General features: G+C 34.3%; 1 protein-coding gene across 34 annotated transcripts in view; it reads right to left on the reverse strand.

Moving 5' to 3' along the window:
* LOC126689032 (phylloplanin-like) overlaps nt 1-23,834 on the reverse strand; it is a 136,321-nt gene that overhangs the window by 73,821 nt on the left and 38,666 nt on the right. For 2 of the 34 annotated variants that reach the window (XR_007644411.1, XR_007644410.1), the window contains exon 2: nt 18,557-18,658. The exons of 25 other annotated variants lie outside the window; for them this stretch is intronic. Coding sequence is in view for 6 of the 9 variants with exons in the window: in XM_050384024.1 (XP_050239981.1) it covers nt 18,496-18,658; nt 18,772-18,922 (314 nt within the window). In the remaining 3 variants the exon portion in view is untranslated. Of the gene's footprint in view, nt 1-18,297; nt 18,659-18,771; nt 18,961-23,834 lie in introns of those variants that run through there. 7 more of the 34 variants (XM_050384029.1, XM_050384024.1, XM_050384020.1 and 4 more) reach the window with 7 other exon arrangements.

A 23,834-nucleotide genomic window follows, 5' to 3' on the forward strand; every position in this document is an offset into this window, starting at 1 on the left:
TGGCCATCCAAGGTACACAAGTACCAATGTACACAAAACACACAATGTTTTTGTATTTTCAATTTTTTTTTTAAAGTAAAAAAACAAGCAAAAATAAATGAAAAATAACCAAACAAAAACATGTTAAACAACCTGAAAGCATGAAAGAAATATGCATATGCATGAAGACATGATAGAAGGGTGCAGATGCATGAAAGCATGATTCCAAAAGCAAATAAGAAATCAAGCAAAGAGAGTCCTACTTTAGATAGAAAGAATTAAAGTAGAAGACAAACAGAAAAGACAATTAAGTCTTAGGATCCTTTATCACCCACACATCACGAGTCTTTGGTCGTGAAGATGAAAAGGCACATGTCCTATTATGACTACTATAGGACATAGAGGAATTAGAATTCCCCTGAAATTGAGTTAAAGATTTCAAAGCTTTTAATAACTCACCAAGAATAGGTACAGAGCCTTTAGACAAAGGATGAGACCTATTTAACACTCGCTTATGAGGAAACAATTTGAAACAATTAGGACGAGTGTGACCTGAAGCACCACAATGGTGACAAACATGAGTAGTTTTAGACTTACTTGGTTTCCTAGAAGGAGGTATAACCTTGGAGGTTGACAGAGACCTTAACTTAGGACAATTTGGCCTAATATGACCATCAATATGACAATGATGACAAGTGGGGAAAATTTTAGAATTTTTATTCTTCTTAGGAGGAGTTTTAGACATAGGTTTAGAAACTTCCACGTTAACATCAGAATTTTTACCTTCGTCTATCCTAGCAATATTAGCCTTCAACTCTTCATTATTCCTTTTAAATGGAGGAATATAAAAATCCTTTTCTTTTGAGTTAGGCTCAACAAGAAGTTTGGCACTAGTTAATTTTTCAACTTCAATTTTCGATTCAACTAGTTGCTTTTCCAAACTTTTAATTTTGTCCACCTGAGATGAAATTTGATTTTTAAAATTCTCATTCAAATTTTTGGATTCATCCAATTTTGCAATCAAATCATCTTTTTCAAGCTTGACCTTTTTAAATTTAGCCTTTAATTTTGCAGAATATTCAAGCGATTTCATACAAAAATTATAAAGATTGCAATAGGCATCTTGAATATCATCATCATCATTGAACATAAGATCATGCAAATCAAAACAATCAAGAGTTTCCATGACAACAGGGGTCAATGGATCGCACAGCAAAGATTAACTCTAATCAAAGTGTGCCCGCTCTGATACCACTTGATATGCCACAAACTGAATGACCCCTTGTGATAGAAATTAATTAATTAATTAGCCAAGTTATTAATTAATCAATTTATCATGCAAAAACGTGGTAGTACAACCAAATCACCAATAAACTAATTATGCAGTGGAAAATAAATAACTCGGTGATTTGTTTACGAATAGGGAAAACCTAACGGCAAAAACCCTACCGGGTGATTTTCAGGTCACCACTCTCGAAACTCCACTATTATCACAACAAGCGGTTACAAGTAAAGGAATCCCAAGTACTTTATCAACCTACAGTTGAACCCTTACCCCAATACCCAATTGGACTTTCTCTATAATGACAGATCCCCTTTCAGATGCACGACTCCCAAGTACGTGACTAACCAATTTGATGTGCGGATCCCAGTACGCGACTTACTCCTTTGCACGAATCCCAGTTCGTGACTAACTCCACAGCAACCCTTTGATTGTTGTATTTGATATGCAGCAGTTTCAAATGGAAACACCAATAAGATCTTCAATGTTGGTGCAAGAGATTTTGCTTGGTTACAGAACCCAAAGGCATACAAGAAACACAGCAAGAACTCTTTCTTCCCACCTCCTTATGAAGCTCTCTAGGTTTTATTTTTTCTTTTTCCCACCTCCTTTAAATAGGGGCTTAATGGGCTCTCCTATTCCGAATAGGTTTATACAAACCTTGAGTTTTCCTAGTCCAATAAGGATTATACAAACCCATAAACAAATAGCCTTTCAGAATAAAAACATTGCTGGCTATTATCTGAAAACCTGTAAGCTCGATCGATCGAGGTGTCTATCGAGCTTTAATGAATCTCGACAGATCGAGATTCTATCGAGCAAGTATCGAGACCTGTAGATTTGCACTTTTCTTGAGCAGTTCTTGAGTAGTCTTCATGTCTTCAATTTAACCACTTGTAGTGATCATCTTGAACCTACTTAGATTTACCAAAATACAAGTAAAGTGCGTTTTGTCAAAAGATATACCAATTACATAAAAATAAGTCCCCAACACTAAGAAATACTACTGCATGAAGAGATCAATGCTAGTGTGGACATGTTCATTTTGAATTTGTTGAACTTAAAAAAATATATATAAAAATTTACTCACAGTGTAAATAAGTAAAACCGCTTATATGCTGTTATGGCCTTGCGGAATAGGCAAGGAGCAGTATTTAACAAGTAAACCAGATATAATCCGAGGAAACACTTGTAATCTTGATAAGTTAAGAGAATGGGAAATGCTAACGAATGCCCTTAGAGTATTGGTTAATAATCCATTTAAAGAAAGTTTTTGTGGGGAAAAAAAGAACAATTAATATTTTGAGAACTTTTTTCATTTCCTACAAAAAGTGGTGTCAAAACTTTCTTAAAATAGATTATTAACCAACGCACTAGGGGCACTCGTTCGCATGATCCTGAGAGTATTATTTAATATTTAACAAAGTAAACACATTTATAATTTTTACACTAATTCCCAATCCATCTTTATATGTACATCATTTATTACGGTCCATATACAAACATATTCAATTTCACACTTAATCTCACAACATATATAATAATGAATATTTCATTACCCAAACCAATTTATTTACTACTTTGTTGAATTACATACATAATTCTTTATTACTTTGGACCCCAGCAAAAGAATTACAGCTAGAAGTGACTTTGAGCATTGATACTTTAAAATTTTTAGCCACATATGAATCCAGATTGCGATCATTTAAGCAAACTTTGAGCATTTTTTTTTTCTTTGATCAATATTGCATATGCTGACACAACACAAACTCATTCAATCCAATCCACACGATCTAAGACTTTCATAATTTATGTGAAATTTTTTGGGGAGATAATAATTTTTCGGTTAAGTAGTATCCTATATGTTACATTAAGGTTTCAACTAGACTATTCTCAAAGTCTTCTCCCCCCAACTAGTGATATTAGAACTAATTAATGATATGGCAAGATTATTGAAGTGCCATTCATAGTTGGAGTAGGAACAAGATGCGTGTTCTTAGAGTCTACACAGTATTTATCACACAAGGCATGCCCACAAAAGCCCATCCAAATTATCTTCAAAAAAATACCCAACAAAATTGAAAGTTTAGATTTATGCTAAAACACAAGAGCCTATCCAGACCCCCAAATAAAAAATATGGCTAGATTACTTTTACTCTAACTTAAACTAATTACGGAACAAGAGTAAATAAGTGCAATGAAACGATAACACTACCCTAAGCCATATTCAACAATAAAAAGAAAGCTTAAAGAGTAGGGAAGAGAGATGCAAAAACAAGATAACGCCAAGACGTGTTAACGAAGACGAAACCGAAGAACTCGACGAAAAACCTCTCCGCGACCTTCCTAGTTGAAACCGATCCATTAGAGAATAAAGTTGAGCACACGAATAACAAAAGACCCTCCAAGCCTAGTCTTCCCCATGTACTTGAGCCCATCAAGCTTCTGCAACCAACGAACTTCTCGGAGTCTTGTCTTCTCTAGCTTTCCAGATCTTACAATTCAGCCCGATTGCATTGACCACTAAATTGCTCCCTCTAATACTTCCTAGCAACACCAAAATCTCACTTAACACTCAGAATGGGTGTGGTATGTGTTTGGGCTAACAACCTCTCAAGGATCTAGAGATGGAGAGGTAGAAGTTGAGGAAAACAACAAGAAAATGTGCAGATAATTGTGGGCACAACAATCTCTAACTCTCAAGTGTATTTGCTAGGGTTTTCTCTCTAAAAATAACTCATTACAATCTGTGGATAATGTGGGTATTTATAGTGTGGGTAAAGAATTTGGTAAAGCAACTTAACTTTTTGCCGAACAAAATGTTTCTTGGGAACTTTGCGGGATGGCCCTTCTTGCGAAACACTCGTGAATTTGACAGCCTGTCATGACTCTTCAGTTTCCAGTCATGTGCTTCACACTTGGCCTTTTCACGATTTGCTTCTTGTGAGCTACTCGCGAACTAGTCGCGAATTGTACTAATTTATCTTTTGAACCTTGATTCTTCACTGATCTCTCACGTTTATCCCTTACAAATAAACCCACCTACATATAGGGAAAATGATTGTAGAAATTACAATTAAATTTGGCACGGAATTAAAGCCAACACAAGTTAGTTGGAAATCACAACTTTACAAAAATAATATTACATATTATGCTAGATCAAAGAAGAATGATGTAACATAAGGTTCCTAGGGATGTGGACATATGGGTTCCCATAGACGTTTTGTAGGGTTGGCAATTGCCCTCCATGAATGACATACAAAAAGTTCATGGATGACGATAGAGGAAGAAAAAAGTAAGTACTTGTAATTTCTATTATGCTAGTTTGATGAATTAGAAATTTGGATGAAAACTTGTTACTTATTATTAGTTTGACGCACCTGAGAATTTTGAAAATAAAAAATTAAAAAAAAATTTATGGGAATTTTTTTTTTTGGAAAACATAGGAAGTTTAGCTCAAACCAATCTCACCTATGGGTTGGTTTGGTCCGGTTATTTCCATGATAATTGATTGGTTGGGATTGGCAATTTTTTAATGGAACGAGGATGGTTTAGATTGAAAATGCCCCAAAATAAACCAACCCCTACCTTTTAGGCCTTAATTTGGCTCGAGCCTTTGAGAATTTCTGGAAGTGCTCGCTCCAGGCCCTGATGAAAATAATTAAATTAGGGGACCATTTCGCTACAACATGATTCCAAATTCAGCCCATAAGCATATATATACTTTTGCCCACATATTTACAAAACCATAAAGATATATAAACTCAGCTATTCAATGCCCTATACATATTCCTCTCTTTCAATTATCCACAAGCCATTTTCTTTCTCCTCATGTGTCATGCTCTATCTCCAATATTCATACCCCATACCTCCTCAACCTCAAAACCCATATGCCAATCAGTGCAACGCAATGCATGCCAAACAAACTTAAATTAATTCAATTTTGTCAAGAACAAAAACAAATCTATACCTCCATCCATGGCAACAATGACCCTAAGACTTATCATTCCTGGCCTCCATGATCTAATTATCTAGAACACCTTGCACCATTTTGTGATGGTAGTAGTTTCAGGACTAGTTGTCCTATATCTTTTATGCAAAAGAGAAGTCCCCATTTATTTATTAGACTTTGCTTGCTACAAACGTCCCAACTCTTATAGGCTACCCAAGTCAATGTTCCTAGAGACTGTCTTTCTTAATAACATGGATCCTGACTGCATTGCTTTCTAGATCAAAATCTTAGAAAAATCAGGGTTCAGTGAGGAAACTTGCATTCCTCCTTCACTTGCTTGAGTACCAATTAGAAAAAACTCTCCCAAGAACAGTGTTTCCGACGTACTGTAAGGGCGAGGCCAAGCTTTCCACAGAAGGAAGAATGGCGTTACAGCTGGAATGGGGAGTGTTAACCACTAGATTGCACTTACTCAATAGTATTTGGAGAAGAACTTGTGAGGATTCGGGGGAATTAAAAATATTCTGGCGCTATTGGTTGTTGCACTAGCAGCCACATTTCCAACTCCATATTGCAGTTGTACTGGAGCATCTAGAAGTAAACATAACAAAACAATGGTAGAGTTGAGGCGTGGACCATGTCCCTGTCTTCAGATGAGACACATCGTCTATGGGGTTTCCGGTTACGTATGGCAAAAAGTACCCGACCTGTGGGTATCAGGCCCAACTCGACCCTAAGGGGATGGGTTTTTTCCGACTCGTAAAACAATAGGGTCGGGTTTGAATTTTTAAAATAAAACCCGAAACAGGTCCAGGTTTTTATGAAACCCACCCTGAACTCGGACCCGAACCCAACCCTGACCCGATTAAAACTAAAATTACCAAAAAACCATTTATATATATATATATATATCTATATATATATCTATATATATAAACTTATAAACCCTACCCTTACCCTCACATTTCACTCAATCACCCCATCCAATTTCCCTCACTTTCCTCTCCCACTGTAGCTCAATCTCACTCACCCTCAAGCTCTGTCACTGCCAACCATCGCTCGATCTCACCACCGGCCCTCCACCATTCTTTTCTCTCACATTTTCCTTTTCTCCAAACACCACTTATACTTTCTATTTTCAACACATGCATTAATTTTCTTCTCTATTTTTTGGATTTTTTTTTCTTTTTTTAGCGATTATTTGTTCAAGTTTTTGCTAATCAGTGACTCCTCCATCAGAAAATTGTGCTTGCTACTCAAATTTGAATATGAGAAAATACGATTTTTTTTCTTGCTTGGGCCACGGTATAGGCTTCGATTCCATCCTTTTCTTTTATATGGCCGCGGATTTTGCCCAAATCTAACCCGGCTAGACAAGGCGGGTTTGTGGCCTGAAAAAAAATATTTAAAAACAAAAAACAAAAACAAAAAAATGATAGGCCACAAACTGAATGACCCCTTGTGATAGAAATTAATTAATTAATTAGCCAAGTTATTAATTAATCAATTTATCATGCAAAAACGTGGTAGCACAAACAAATCTCCAATAAACTAATAATGCAACAGAAAAATAAATAACACGATGATTTGTTTACGAATGGGGAAAACCTAACGGCAAAAACCCCACAGGGTGATTTTCTTGTCACCACTACCGAAACTCTAAGTTTGTGTAAAGGAAAGCTCCTCTAGATCTCACAAGAGATTTACACAAACCACAATATGTGCAACACTAAAACGTGGCTAGGGTTTGCCTTTTATACTTAGGACAAATAAGAAACCCTAAAAACTTTTTAAAACAAGTAGGGCTGAGTTGGAAAATTCTTCAGAAAAGCGATCTGCCCGAGCTTCGACCGGTCGAGCCTAAGCTTCGATCAATCGAGCCAGGCCGAAAGCCACAGTGCTTCCTGCTTTACACTCGATTCCAACTTTACATTGACATACAACTTTGAGCTAGCTTTAAACACTTCTAAACACATTGTTTTGATCATGGTTTACCAACAATACAAATTAGAGTTCTAAATACACAAAGTCCTAAACTTTAGAACCTAACAGAATTAATTTTATGAAAAGGAAGATTTCAAATTAATCATTATAAAAAAAAAATAAAAAATAAAAAAAATACAAAAGGCGTAAATTTTATAAAAATAACATCTGCCATGTAGGATGGACTAGATACTAATCAAGAAACTTGAATTAAGAAACTTGGCATGTCAAATTTTATAGTCCTCACCACAAATTTTATCTAAAGTGCACCATGAGTTAATTGCCCTCCTCTCTTGCATTTTATCTTATGTAGAAAACAGGTGTGGAGGTCCTTCTTAAGCCATCTGGCCTAGGAAAAAAATGAAAAAAGAAAAAAAAAAAAAAAAAAAAAAGGGCTATAGCCGCGTTTAAAAACCCTGCTAAAAATATATCCTACAGCCACATTTAAAAAATGCGGCTATAGTTGTCACCTATAGCCACATTTTAAAGGCGGCTATAGCTTTCACCAATAGCCATGTTTCAAACGTGGCCATTGGTCTGATCCAATAGCCACGTTTTAAACGCAGCCATTGGTCCTAGCCTATAGCCGCATTTGAAAAAGTGCGGCCATAGACCCCTCAAGCATACAGTCACAGGGTTTAGGCCACTTTTGAAAATGTGGTTTAAAAAAATGTGGGTATGGGCCAAATCGTCCTATAGCCACATTTTTATGAGCTATAGCCGCGTTTTAAAAACGTGGCTATAGAAATTTTTTTTGAAGTGATGTTATACACAAATTAATTACAAATTATATATATATATATATATATATATACACACATTATCACAACCGTCATAATAATAGTGAGTCACTTGAAATTCTAAATTAACTAATATAACAAATATATTTATATATTGAGCCATTTAATGTAATTAAAGACAAAATGTTATGTGGAAGTTTGTTAATATTATTTCACTATCTTTAATTATATATAATAAGTGATTAAATAAATATATTTTTATGAATTTTTTGTTGACATGTGAGAATTTCATTAAAATCTTGTGCTATATTTTTTATGTTGTGAGTAAAAATTTATCAAAAAATCCTATTTGAGATTCAATTAACAAATTTATCTTTATTTCATAAGTTTTTATATTAAAATTGATATTTACTAGTAAACATTTATAATGAAAAATATTTTCAAATAAAAATGAACTATCTAGAATATAAAATATTTGATTGCAAGAGCCGTAACCTCAGGATCCACCCCATTGAACGGGTAGAAGAAGTGCGTTAATATCTGAATAAAATTGACTAATTATATTTGCCCCTGTATATCGAGGGCTTAACATTGTATTACCCACTAATTTATTAAAATGTAAAATAAGAAAATAATAACAATAAAGTAGTATATACATCGAAACAAAACATGTTGACAAAAATTTAGGATCAAAGATTTGAATCTAATCTGGAGACCAAGTGATGCCATGGCCTTCCCAGTCACTTGGAAGAATATTGCTTGGGTCCAAAAGAAGAGGGGGAGAATAAGAGTGAAAATGAGGAGAGGAAGAGTTGTACAAAATGTAATTGGAAGAATATAACTAGTCATGAATGAAAGAATTGAAGAAGGCCTTGAGGGAATGGATTTGAAAAATCAAATATAACCAAAAAAAAAAAAAAGTTGCTAGTGGATTAGAGGAGATTCCTTCAGAACGGTTCATTTGAAAAAATTTAGTGATCCTTTTTTCTTTCTTTTTTTAATCTTCGACTCCCTGAAAAAATTCTCGTTCTGTTCTGCCCTTAATTGCCTTTTTGGGGCAATATTGGAGCTCTAACTCTATTTGAGGCTCATTGCTAGATGTACCCAGATCAAATTAATTGGTTTCTTACGTGGTCATTGATAACTCCACCACTTCCAAAAGTCGTAAAACTTGTTTTTTCAACTCTTTTCTGTGATCTCATGCTCTAGCCACATGAAGTTGCTTCTTGTTGCGGACATTGGTTGTGGAATATGCATGCAGATAGTCACAGATTTGCATTGGCTAAGTGATAGGCCAGAAACTAAATGACCCCTTGTGATAGAAATTAATTAATTAATTAGCCAAGTTATTAATTAATCAATTTATCATGCAAAAATGTGGCAGCACAAACAAATCACCAATAAACTAATTATGCAGCGGAAAATAAATAATACGCTGATTTGTTTACAAATGGGGAAAACCTAACGGTAAAAACCCCACCGGGTGATTTTCAGGTTACCACTCCCGAAATTCTACTATTATCATAACAAGTGGTTACAAGTAAAGGAATCCCAAGTACCTTACCAACCTACAGTTGAACCCTTACCCCAATACCCAATTGGATTTGTTCTGTAGTGACAGTTCCCCTTTCAGATGCAGGACTCCCAAGTACGTGACTAACCAATCTGGTGCGCGGATCCCAGTACGCAACTTACTCCTTTGCACGAATCCCAGTACATGACTAACTCCACAGCAACCCTTTGATTGTTGTAGTTGATTTGCAGCAGCTTCACATGGAAACACCAATAAGATCTTCAATGTTGGCGCAAGAGATTTTGCTTGATTACAGAACCCAAAGGCATACAAGAAACGCAGCAAGAACTCTTTCTTCTGTAGGAGGAGGTTAGGGTTTGAAAAAGAAAACCTTATGAAGCTCTCTAGGTTTTTTTTTTTTTTTTCTTTTTCCCACCTCCTTTAAATAGGGGCTTAATGGGCTCTCCTATTCCAAATAGGTTTATAAAAACCTTGAGTTTTCCTAGTCCAATAAGTATTATACAAACCCATAAACAAATAGCCTTTCAGAATAAAAACATTGCTGGCTATTATCCGAAAACCCGTAAGCTCGATCGATCGAGGTATCTGTCAAGCTTTAATGAATCTCGACAGATCGAGATTCTATCGAGTAGGTATCGAGACCTGTAGATTTGCACTTTTCTTGAGTAGTCCTTGAGTAGTCTTTATGTCTTCAATTTAACCACTTGTAATGATTATCTTGAACCTACTTAGATTTACCAAAATACAAGTAAAGTGTGTTTTGTCAAAGGATATGCCAATTGCATAAAAATATGTCCCCAACAATCTCCCCCTTTGGCAATCCGTGACAAAACCACAAGAGTACATTGAATGTCCTAGAATACATTCTACTCAAGATTACAGAATAAATAAGCCTAGTGTAAAAGATCTAAACCTTGGAAGTTGCTGCAAGAAGAAGGTTCGGAATCTTGACTTGGCTTTAACTTGTCTTTCCTGAAAGGCACTAAACAGAACACATCAGGGTACCATGTGGAAAATAATAACAAGTTAAATAAACAAGAAACATGTGTATAATGAGAGAAAAGAAACAACACATGTGAGATAAAGAGTGAAACACATACATCATCATCAAATATAGAATCAACACATGATGTACGTAAATGGTTAGAAACCCAAAAGATGCACAACACAAAAAATATATCAATATCAATGTGTATCAAACTAACTCTCCCCCTAAGTTAGTTACATCAAAAACATTCTTCCCTTTAACATAAAGTTCTCCCCCTAAATTTATTACTCCCTCTGAGGAAAGACATTAAGTTCTCAAATTTCTCCCCCTTTTTGACACGATTGTCAAAGGGCATAAAAAGCCAAAGGACATGACGGAGACAAACAGAAAACTGACAGAGAGGGAACGAGAAGAACAAGGAACCATAGACCTACAAGAAAAAGAAAAACAAGATGCTATGGACACAAAGGAAAAAAAATGCAAAACAAAGAAAAATGAAATGCATGCAAGGGAATCTCAATCGATCGAGAGGTGGCGAGACAGGTGTCGAGCATAATAGATGTCGACAGATGCAATTGTCGAGGATCTGTCGAGGGACAAATCAACAAAAGGCTAAAAGGATCTCGATCGATCCACTAGGTATCGAGAAGCTATCGAGGAGACATGAGCTTTCTCGATCGATCCACCAGGTGTCAAGAAGTTGTTGAGATTGCGATGAGAAAAAACTTAGAAGCTCGACAGGTAGCTAGGTATCGAGGAGCTGTCGAGCCAGCTTTTTTAAAAACAGTTTTTCGAGAAGTGAAAAACACAGACATGAATGCAATCCAACATACAACTCAAACAATGATCCAATCAACATATTAAGCTCTCAAAATCATCTCTCAATAAAAATTTTAAGCACATGGATACTAAAAAAGAAACACACACACACGCACTAAACAAGTCTAACCAATTTTATATTTCAAAAACAAGTCAAGACAGTTTAGTGAGCATACATTAACACATGTAAAACCTCGTGATGGCCAAATCACATTGTATCTGCACATGTATCAAGAATAGCAAAGAATATTGCTTGTTGTGTGTGAAAAATATTGCAAGATTGCATAAGTGTATGCGTGTTATGACGATTTGAGATATGAGAAAATCTTTAACTCACACGCAATAATAACTGCTTGATGGGGATTATCACCTTTGAGGTACATCCTATAGCTCCCACATCTCCTAGAATACATGCCTGCAATCATTTTTAAAGAATTTTTGACCTTTTTGCTTTTGCTTTTTTCTTTGCATATTTTTCTTTTAAACATATCATGCATGAGCATATTAGAGAGAGAAAAGAAATACCCAATGATATTTGACATTCCAATTTTGCTATGCCTAAGCACACAAATGTCATTGACACTGCACTTTTGCTATGCCGAAGCATACAGGTGTCATATTATGATTGGCGGGCACCAGTGGTGAGATGGTTATTAATGTCTTTCTTTTAGGATTTTCTAGTCCTTCCCGTCAAAAAGAGTGATATGAGTGTTAAGTATAAGAGACAACTTAATCGTACTCATCACGAACACGAGTCACAAAGCTCACTTGCTTAGTTGTGCATAGAGATGCTCATCTAAGCTACAAATGATACAAAGTTTAGAAGATTTTGTTTCAATCGACATCCAAGGTACACAAGTACCAATGTACACAAAATACACAATGTTTTTGTATTTTCAAATTTTTTTTTTAAAAAAAAAAAACAAGCGAAAATAATTGAAAAATAACCAAACAAAAACATGTTAAACAACCTGAAAGCATGAAAGAAATATGCATATGCATGAAGACATGATTGAAGGGTGCAGATGCATGAAAGCATGATTCCAAAAGCAGATAAGAAATCAAGCAAAGAGAGTCCTACTTTAGATAGAAAGAATTAAAGTAGAGGACAAACAGAAAAGACAATTAAGTCTTAGGAACCTTTATCACCCACACAGCACGAGTCTTTGGCTGTGAAGATGAAAAGGCACATGCCCTAGTATGACTACTATAGGACATAGAGGAATTAGAACTCCCCTGAAATTGAATTAAAGAGTTCAAAACTTTTAATAACTCACCAAGAATAGGTACAGTGCCTTTAGACAAAGGATGAGACCTATTTAACACTCGCTTATGAGGAAACAATTTGAAACAATTAGGACGAGTGTGACTTGAAGCACCACAATGGTGACAAATATGAGTAGTTTTAGACTTACTCGGTTTCCTAGAAGGAGGTATAACCTTGGAGGTTGACAGAGACCTTAACATAGGACAATTTGGCCTAATATGACCAACAATATGACAATGATGACAAGTGGGGAAAAATTCAGAATTTTTATTCTTCTTAAGAGGAGTTTTAGACATAGGTTTAGAAACTTCCACGTTAACATCAGAATTTTTAACTTTGTCTATCCTAGCAATATTAGCCTTCAACTCTTCATTATTCCTTTTAAATGGAGGAATATAAAAATCCTTTTCTTTTGAGTTAGGCTCAACAAGAAGTTTGGCACTAGTTAATTTTTCAACTTCAATTTTCGATTCAACTAGTTGCTCTTCCAAACTTTTAATTTTGTCCACTTGAGATGAAATTTGATTTTTAAAATTCTCATTCAAATTTTTTGATTCATCCAATTTTGCAATCAAATCATCTTTTTCAAGCTTGACCTTTTTAAATTTAGCTTTTAATTTTGCAGAATATTCAAGCGATTTCATACAAAAATTATAAAGATTGCAATAGGCATCTTGAATATCATCATCATCATTGAACATAAGATCATGCAAATCAAAACAATCAAGAGTTTCCATGACAACAGGGGTCAATGGATCACACAGCAAAGATTAACCCTAATCAAAGTGTGTCCGCTCTGATACCACTTGATAGGCCACAAACTGAATGACCCCTTGTGATAGAAATTAATTAATTAATTAGCCAAGTTATTAATTAATCAATTTATCATGCAAAAACGTGTTAGTACAAACAAATCACCAATAAACTAATTATGCAGTGGAAAATAAATAACACGGTGATTTGTTTACGAATGGGGAAAACCTAACGGCAAAAACCCCACCGGGTGATTTTCAGGTCACCACTCCCGAAACTCCACTATTATCACAACAAGCGGTTACAAGTAAAGGAATCCCAAGTACCTTACCAACTTACAGTTGAACCCTTACCCCAATACAAAATTGGACTTGTTCTGTAGTGACAGTTCCCCTTTCAAATGCATGACTCCCAAGTACGTGACTAACCAATCTGATGCACGGATCCCAGTACGCGACTTACTCCTTTGCACGAATCCCAGTACATGACTAACTCCACAGCAACCTTTTGATTGTTGTAGTTGATATGCAGCAGTTTTAAATGGAAACACCAATAAGATCTTCAATGTTGGTGCAAGAGATTTTGCTTTGTTACAAAACCCAAAGGCGTACAACAAACACAGCAAGAACTCTTTCTTCTGTAAGAGGAGGTTAGGGTTTCAAAAAGAAAACCTTATGAAACTCTCTAGGTTTTTGTTTTTCTTTTTCCCACCTCCTTTAAATAGGGGCTTAATGGGTTCTCCTATTCCAAATAGGTTTATACAAACCTTGGGTTTTCCTAGTCCAATAAGGATTATACAAACCCATAAACAAATAGCCTTTCAGAATAAAAACATTGCTGGCTATTATCTGAAAACCAGTAAGCTTGATCGATCGAGGTGTCTGTCGAGCTTTAATGAATCTCGACAGATCGAGATTCTATCGAGCAAGTATCGAGACCTGCAGATTTGCACTTTTCTTGAGCAGTTCTTGAGTAGTCTTCATGTCTTCAATTTAACCACTTGTAGTGATCATCTTGAACCTACTTAGATTTACCAAAATACAAGTAAAGTACGTTTTGTCAAAAGATATGCCAATTACATAAAAATAAGTCCCCAACACTAAGAAATACTACTGCATGAAAAGATCAATGCTAGTGTGGACATGTTCATTTTGAATTTGTCGAACTTAAAAAAATATATATAAAAAGTAACTCACAGTGTAAATAAGTAAAACCGCTTATATGCTGTTATGGCCTTACGGAATAGGGAAGGAGTAGTATTGAACAAGTAAACCAGATATAATCCGAGGAAACACTTGTAATCTTGATAAGTTTAGAGAATGGGAAATGCTAACGAATGCCCTTAGAGCATTGGTTAATAATCCATTTAAAGAAAGTTTTTATGGGGAAAAAAAGAACAATTAATATTTTGAGAACTTTTTTCATTTCCCACAAAAGTGGTGTCAAAACTTTCCTAAAATAGATTAATAACCAACGCACTAGGGGCACTCGTTCGCATGACCCTGAGAGTATTATTTAATATTTAACAAAGTAAACACATTTATAATTTTTACACTAATTCCCAATCCATCTTTATATGTACATCATTTATTACGGTCCATATACAAACATATTCAATTTCACACTTAATCTCACAACATATATAATAATGAATATTTCATTACCCAAACCAATTTATTTATTACTTTGTTGAATTACATACATAATTCTTTATTACTTTGTACCCCAGCAAAAGAATTACAGCTAGAAGTGACTTTGAGCATTGATACTTTAAAATTTTTAGCCACATATGAATCCAGATTGCGATCATTTAAGCAAACTTTGAGCATTTTTTTTTCTTTGATCAATATTGCATATGCTGACACAACACAAACTCATTCAATCCAATCCACACAATCTAAGACTTTCATAATTTATGTGAAATTTTTTGGGGAGATAATAATTTTTCGGTTAAGTAGTATCCTATATGTTACATTAAGGTTTCAACTAGACTATTCTCAAAGTCTTCTCCCCCCAACTAGTGATATTAGAACTAATTAATGATATGGCAAGATTATTGAAGTGCCATTCATAGTTGGAGTAGGAACAAGATGCGTGTTCTTAGAAGTAAACATATGGTAAACAACTCCATATTGCAGTTGTACTGGAGCATCTAGAAGTAAACATAACAAAACAATGGTAGAGTTGAGGCGTGGACCATGTCCCTGTCTTCAGATGAGACACATCGTCTATGGGGTTTCCAATTACGTATGGCAAAAAGTACCCGACCTGTGGGTATCTGGCCCAACTCAACCCTAAGGGGACGGGTTTTACCCAACCCGTAAAACAATAGGGTCGGGTTTGAATTTTTAAAATAAAATCCGAAACAGGTCCAGGTTTTTATGAAACTCGCCCTGAACTCGGACCCGAACCCAACCCTAACCCGATTAAAACTAAAATTACCAAAAAACCATTTATATATATATATATATATATAGATATATAAACTTATAAACCCTACCCTCACCCTCACATTTCACTCAGTCGCCCCATCCAATTTCCCTCACTTTCCTCTCCCACTGTAGCTCAATCTCACTCACCCTCAAGCTCTGTCACTGCCAACCATCGCTCGATCTCACCACCGGTCCTCCACCATTCTTTTCTCTCACATTTTCCTTTTCTCCAAACACCACTTATACTTTCTATTTTCAACACATGCATTAATTTTCTTCTCTATTTTTTGGATTTTTTTTTCTTTTTTTAGCGATTATTTGTTCAAGTTTTTGCTAATCAGTGACTCCTCCATCGGAAAATTATGCTTGCTAATCAAATTTGAATATGAGAAAGTATGAATTTTTTTTTTTTTGCTTGGGCCATGGTATTGGCTTCAATTCCATCCTTTTCTTTTATATGGCCGCGGATTTTGCCCAAATCGAACCTGGCCAGACAAGGCAGGTTTGTGGCCTAAAAAAAAAAAATTTAAAAACAAAAAACAAAAAACAAAAAACAAAAAATATGATAGGCCAGAAACTGAATGACCCCTTGTGATAGAAATTAATTAATTAATTAGCCAAGTTATTAATTAATCAATTTATCATGCAAAAACGTGGTAGCACAAACAAATCTCCAATAAACTAATTATGCAACAGAAAAATAAATAACACGGTGATTTGTTTACGAATAGGGAAAACCTAACGGCAAATTACGAACAGGGTGATTTTCTTGTCACCACTACCGAAACTCCACTATTATCACAATAAGCGGTTACAAGTAAAGGAATCCCAAGTATCTTACCAACCTACAGTTGAACCCTTACACCAATATCCAATTGGATATGTTTTGTAGAGACAGTTCCCCTTTCTGATGCACGACTCCCAAGTACGTGACTAACCAATTGCGCGGATCCCTGTACGCAACTTCGATCACCAACTATGTAGGTTGTTGGTTGCAAACTTATTCAGTTCATCCACACGATGAAGATCAAGAAGATGCTTGGTCACAAAACCCTACGATGCACATATATAGCAACTTCTTCAAGAGAAAGAGATGAACTAGGGCAAGAACTTCGTCTCCGGTCACAATTTCCTTATACAGAGTTTGCTTAACGCTTGTGCAACTTTTGAACTGTTTGATGGCCTTTAAAACAATCCTTTTATATGTCTAGGGTTAGGAGAAAAGAAAGCCCAAAGTCATATTCACGGATCCCAAAAAAATCATATTTGAATTCTGAAATTCTTAAACCTCGACAGACAGGAGGTGTTGAGCACACTAGTTTTTGAACAGCTTTCTTAAGCTCGATAGATGCAGCTGTCGAGCCAGCTGTCGAGCTTTAATGAACTTGCACTATCAACTTGTTATCTTGGACAAACATGAAGGCTTTAACACTTGATCTTGAAACATGGTTTCTTGAAGTATTTAAACACATCCTAAATCTACCCAAATACAAGTATAGTGCGTTTTGTTAAAGGATAAGCCAATTACATAAAGTAGTGACATATGTTTCTAACAAGTGAAACACATATTTCCTAACAAAAAAAAACTTGTTTATTAAACGAGCCGAGTTCAGGTAACGAGTACAAGCCCGCGGAGCGGGTTCGGGTATAAAGAAACCTAGCCCGAACCCAACCTGTTGGCATTACCATTTCCGGTGCAGTCGACTAATAAAATTGTGCATGCTGTCCTCGGGATACAACAACTCAGCCACCTTGCTGATTATCCTTACAAGCCTACACTGCTTGTAGAATAGCTTTTCTTTTACCCAAAAATATAGTATATCGAAGGATATCTTATTTTCATGAGATTCGAATTTTGATTCAGCAAAAATGTAGGTAGTTTTCTTTTTTACATGAAAATGGTGCCCATAAGAAAATTGGTTTTCTCATCTAAAATCACACATGTTGGCTGTATATTCATATTGGCTGAAGAAACATACAATAAAGATCAAGTTGATTTGGGTTTTAAATTTACTTTATTGTTGTTATAATTATCTTTAAAATGGACAGTAAATAGTAATTATATTGAATCATAATATATCAATGCCAAAGGTAACATAAAAAGTGTACAAACTCAACCAATTAAAGATGATGGTTTAAAGCAATGAATTAAGATTGAATAATAGAAAAACGTTAGCCACTAACGTTTACTAGGCAGCCAACTCATAACAAATGTATAAAAATAATAATAAATATAAAATACTATGATTTTTACAAAAATATTCCAACACTTAACCCCGTAGTTTACCAAATATTCTAAACGCTATAATTCTTTCCGGTTAAAATAAGTTTTGAAATTAAACTTTTACTTCCTTCATACAATAATACCAAAACGAACACCATCAAAAAGGCTTTTTGCCAATTAACATAGCCTTGGTTATCATATACAAGTCAAACGAAATCCACAACGTAGTCCATATTCATTTGAAGGACATTAAAGGCTTTATTAATTATATACGGCGACAGGAGTACTCCTTAATTAGGAAAGGAGTTTACAGATTGGACGACAATCTTCATAACATTATTAAAGAGTTGGAAAGGAAAATACTATATCATTGGTTCAATTGACCTTATTCATGTAAATACTCTTCTATTCCTCAAGTTGAAGAACTGTAACGGAACCCAACTGGCCCAAAGGTGAGAACAATACGGAGCCCTAAAACACTGCTTCTAATGAACTGTATGCGCGATTCCAAGACTCCCACAGGAGGAAGCGTGGAGTTGCAGGTGGAGAGGGGTGTTGTAACCACTAGATTGCAAAGATTCAAGGGTACTGTTGGTAAGAGAGAAAGTCGTGTAGAATCCAAGGAAAATGAAAATACTCCACTGGCATTGGTTGTTGTACTAGCAACCACATTTCCAGCTCCACACCACAGTTGTACTTGAGCATCTAGAAGTAAACATAACAAAACAATGGGGAGATTGAAGTACCTTATTAGCTGAGACTAATGTGTGTAGTCATGGGGCATTGGACTAACTGTAACAAATTCTGAGCAAACTTACTTGGGAAAGGTGGGGTGGCAGTAACATTCGCACCCAAACTGCAAGGCACAAAAGACGACTGGACCTCAACCACAACACTAGTGCCTTTAGCTGTTGGAAGTGCCAATGCAGCAACGATTATGGTAACAAAGAGAACTAATTTCAAGGCCATTTCTCAATCACAGTGTATTGCTCTATCGATAGTCGAAACTAGCTTACAGTAGAAAGGCCGGCCATTCAACCATTTTATAGGATAAGTGTGGCCAAGTTGTAGCCGATTTTTCTGACATAAATCACGAAGCTAGAGCTCTCTGTGCAAGTCAAGAGAGATAATAACTCTCATGTTGTATGACATGAAGTTCACCTTCACCATGGATTCGAACTTTGTGGGGTTACACCTACTAGCAGGCAGCTTGATATAGTTTGAGGCTTAGTGCAATAAATTTAAGCGGAATTTCTTTCTTTCTTTCATATTTAAATTGGTAGCATGTTCATCAGTTCATGTTCATGTTATGCACAAATTAATTACAAATTACATATATATATATATATATATATATTATCACAACCTTCATAATAATAGTGAGTCACTTGAAATTCTATATTAACTAATATAACAAATATATTTATATATTGAGCCATTTAATGCAATTAAAGACAAAATGTTATGTTGAAGTTTGTTAATATTATTTTATTATCTTTAATTATACATAATAAGTGAATAAAAATATATATTTTTTATGAATTTTTGGTTGACGTGTGAGAATTTCATTAAAATCTTGTGCTATATTTTTTATGATGAGTAAAAATTTATCAAAAAATCCTATTTGAGATTCAAATAACAAATTTATCTCTATTTCATAAGTTTTTATATTAAAATTGATATTTTCTTGTAAACATTTATAATTAAAAATAGTTTCAAATAAAAACGAACTATCTAGAATATAAAATATTTGATTGCAAGAGACCTAACCTTGGGATCCACCCCATTGAACGGGTTGAAGAAGTACGTTAATATCTCAATAAAATCAACTAATTATATTTGCCCTCATACATCGAGGGCTTTACATTGTATTACCCACTCATTTATTTAAATGTAAAAATAAGAAAATAATAACAACAAAGTAGTATATACATCGATATAAAACATGTTGACAACAATTTATGATCAAAGATTTGAATCTAATCTAGAGACCAAGTGATGCCATGGCCTTACCAGCCCCTAAGATTTTTTTTTTTTTTTTGAATGGGGTTTATAGTAAAAGTATGTAGCCTATACTTTGGAGACTTGTAACTAACTTCCTCTCAAAAGTTTAATTGGTCCCAAGAGGCCCAAAAAATATAAATAGCCAACTTGCCCATATGTAGTGTTTCTATATTGAAGGTAACAACTCATCTAGGACCACCAATGCCCCAAGGACCTCAACACTACCATAAATATGGGTTAGACAAAAGCTCTGACTTCCGTTCCTATAAGCATGCCCTCTCTTTGTGGAATTAATTTTATGAAAAGGAAGATTTCAAATTAATCAGTATCAAAAAAAATATATACAAAAGGCTTAAATTTTTGAGTTTGAAAATATGCCATTTTTTTGTATTCTTTTTTTTTTTTAGTTAATTTACCGATTTCAACTATTAGAATAAGAATTTGGAAAAATTAAGAAAGTGAAGGCTAATTATGTTTGTATGTTTTGGTGCTGATGCAGTGAAAAGAACGAGGAATAGATTATAATATAAAAATTATCTCTTTATCTTTTTGTAGTTTTGGTGAGTAAAACGTAATGTTGTGAGTTTTGATAGAGTCAAAATGAAAATACTATTCTTGAATCAATTTTTTTAGTTTTTGGATTTTATCAAATTTATATCGGACATTTCCAACAGTTGCTATTTCTGTTATCATATCATAATGAGATGAATGAAAAGAAAATTTATAGAAAATGTGATGCAACAATTAGATCAATAATTAAATATTAGAAACAATTAAAAAAAAAAAACTACCTAAACAATTAAAATGTTAAAGAAATGGAGTTTATGACATATAAATGGGACAAAAAAGAGTAATGAAAAGTGGGAAAAGTTTAGTTCCAAACTTGATTGGAGATACCTTTTTCAACTTATTATGTGACAATTTATAAGACTATCCATGTGTATTACTTAAACAAGCCACATAATATATTAAAAGAGCATGTGACAAAAACTACACATGAATGGTCTCTTTAACCGTCATATAATAAGTTAGAGCAAAATAGCTCCAAATTAATATGTTTGGAGCCAAACATTTTACATGAAAAATTTATATGAAAAATAAGATGGAAGAGAAAGAACTGTTGGAAGAATATTTCTTCGGTCCAAAAGAAGAGGGGGAGAATACGAGTGAAAATGAGAAGAGGAAGAGTTGTACAAAATGTAATTGGAAGAATATAAGAAGTCATGAATGAAAGAATTGAAGAAAGTCTTGAGGGAATGGATTTGAAAAATCAAATATAAGTTCAAATTTTATAAATTCAAATTTATGAGAATTGAATTACACAAAGTTTATAAGTTCAAATTTTACCAAGTTTTTTCAATTTCATAAAATTTTATATAGTAATTTGAAAAATAATTATCAATGGACAATAAGATGATAATCTAGTTATAGAAAATTTGAATATAACATTTTATATAATCCTATTTTGCTTATAAAAATCATATTTGTGATAGCTATGATCGAAAGAAATATACTCAAGCAAAATATATCCAAAAGCAAGGTAGGGCTAGGGGGGCAATTTTAGTTTTTAGTTATTACAGTTTGCAAGTCTTCCCTACATATATAATGTTATTAGATATTTTTCTTTTTCTTTGGTGAATATTCTTTATACCTTCCTTTTTGATATAACAAATAAACTATTCTCATTTATGTGTCTATGAACGTTTAAAATTTATAAAAGGAATACAATGGTAGGAAAAAAATTGCAAGAAGCAAAGTTTTAATAAAAGAGGAAAAAATATAAGAGCATTAGTGTTACCTTTTCAAAGGTGATAAGAAATAACAATAATAAGATCTCAAATTATTTGTGTAATAATTATCATGGTTTGTGTCTATTGATATGTAATTTTTTTTTTTTTGGGGGGTGTAATATAGCACCTTAAGAACAGTGCTTTTATAAGACACTATAGATAATATATTTATATGGAAACTCACAATAGTATTTTAACATGTGCTATTGAGGTTTTGAAGTTGGGCATATTTGTTTACGGTTTCTAGGGATGTGCTATACTAATAGTACATTGGCCTATTTTGGTTTTTTTTTTTTTTTTTTTTTTAGTTATTTATTTTGGGCTTAGTGGTAAAAATCCCAAGAGTTCAACTCTTATTAAGTTTTCAAGCCACTAGGTTTAGGTATTAGTCTTCTATCTATATAAGGCTAATGATTTTTATTTAATAGTAGAAGATTGAATTATCTAAATTTTCAGAAGCTACGAAGTTTAATGAGCTCTAGCTCAACTAAAAATCTCCTCCCCTTATAAGTTCTGGGTGGGGAGAGAGAGAGAGAGGGTGGGGGGTGGTTTAGTTGATCTTGTATTAGAATATGTCTACCATTCCTATAGATTCATTTTTGAATGTGAATGCAGCTTTGTGATTCCAGGTAGCTTGTCTCTCCCTTAATTGAAATCAAATACCAAAAGATGCGATCTTTGTATACCAAAAGATGCGATCTTTGTATAGTAATTGCAATAGACCAAGCTTGCACTATATATGATCACGTACATGGTCTCAAGTTTTATGTCGGTTTCTATATGTTGCAACTTGCAAAAGAGATGGTTTTAACTACAAGAACTTATATAACTGAAAAAAAAAAAAAAAAAAAAAAAAAAAAAAAAAAAAAAAGCTTTTAATAACTCAGTAAACCAATTTTATCATAACTCTTTTAGAGCACCTAAGTGCCAAACCTATAGATGCTTACCCTGAAGCTTTTCTCCATAGTCACCAATCCAAATCCATAATCCCCATATGCCCAACAGATATCACCCCATATGATGAAGATGAAGCAGAGACCCCTGCAAACCACAGACACCCACATCACAAAAAATCAACCACAAATGACTAGTCAGAAAGGTACACCCACAAAAAAAAGAGACCTTTCAAACTATAGAATGAAAAATAAAAATATGGAGAATAATATATAAAGGACTACTAGTGCCGTTGGAACATATTAGTGCCTTTTTCCTCTCCTGAGAATGACTACAGAATTTTTGGAAGACACAATCGTAGAAATCCTCCATCTCTAACTAAACCCTTGATATATTTTAGGCTTGTATCTAAGTATCCCATAATTTCTTCAGATTTGGAACTGATCCTGACCATCTTCAATTTCATGTCACCTTGAAATCCTATAAATTGCAAGTATGAATTATACAATTATACTATTGTTTGATTGCTAGAGAAACAATAGAATATTTTCTTTTGTTTCTCTGACCAGGAAATGGGTTTAATTCTTTTTTGTACTTATCTCCTTTAAAAATCCAATCACCGACACCATTGTGGTTATTGGATTTTATTGTGTTTTCTCCACTTTGGAATTGAACTTGCTTCCACCAATTTTTGGCTTGTTTGAGTATTTATAATTTAAAAGTAGTTAATCAATACTATTTGGCTCTAGTGACTTACGACCATGGTTGTTGTATAGAAAGGGTCTTTTGCTCAATTTGTCATTAAAAGTTTAAGTCTACCACTATACCCTTCAACCTATTTGCCAAAATCTTAATTATGCATTTGTACACTATGTTGTATGAAAGTTCAAAAACGTGTACAAAACACCTTTGAACGTTTAGACCCCCAAATTACAACTTAACCAATACAAGCAATATGTCAAACAACTAGTGTGCGGAAACTTAACACATGCTATAATACGAAATTGGTTAAAGACTATCTAAGTCATAACAAAATAAAACCACAGCAGATAATAAAAAGGCAAAGATAGAGAGGAAGGAAGATGCAAACACAAAGACAACACGCGATGTGTTATCGAAGAGGAAACCGAAGTCCTCGGCAAAAAACCTCTCCGCCGCCCTCCAAGCGGTAAACAATCCACTAGAAAATACAG

The sequence above is a fragment of the Quercus robur genome, chromosome 6 (genome assembly GCF_932294415.1).
Source record: "Quercus robur chromosome 6, dhQueRobu3.1, whole genome shotgun sequence".
Classification (NCBI taxonomy): domain Eukaryota; kingdom Viridiplantae; phylum Streptophyta; class Magnoliopsida; order Fagales; family Fagaceae; genus Quercus; species Quercus robur.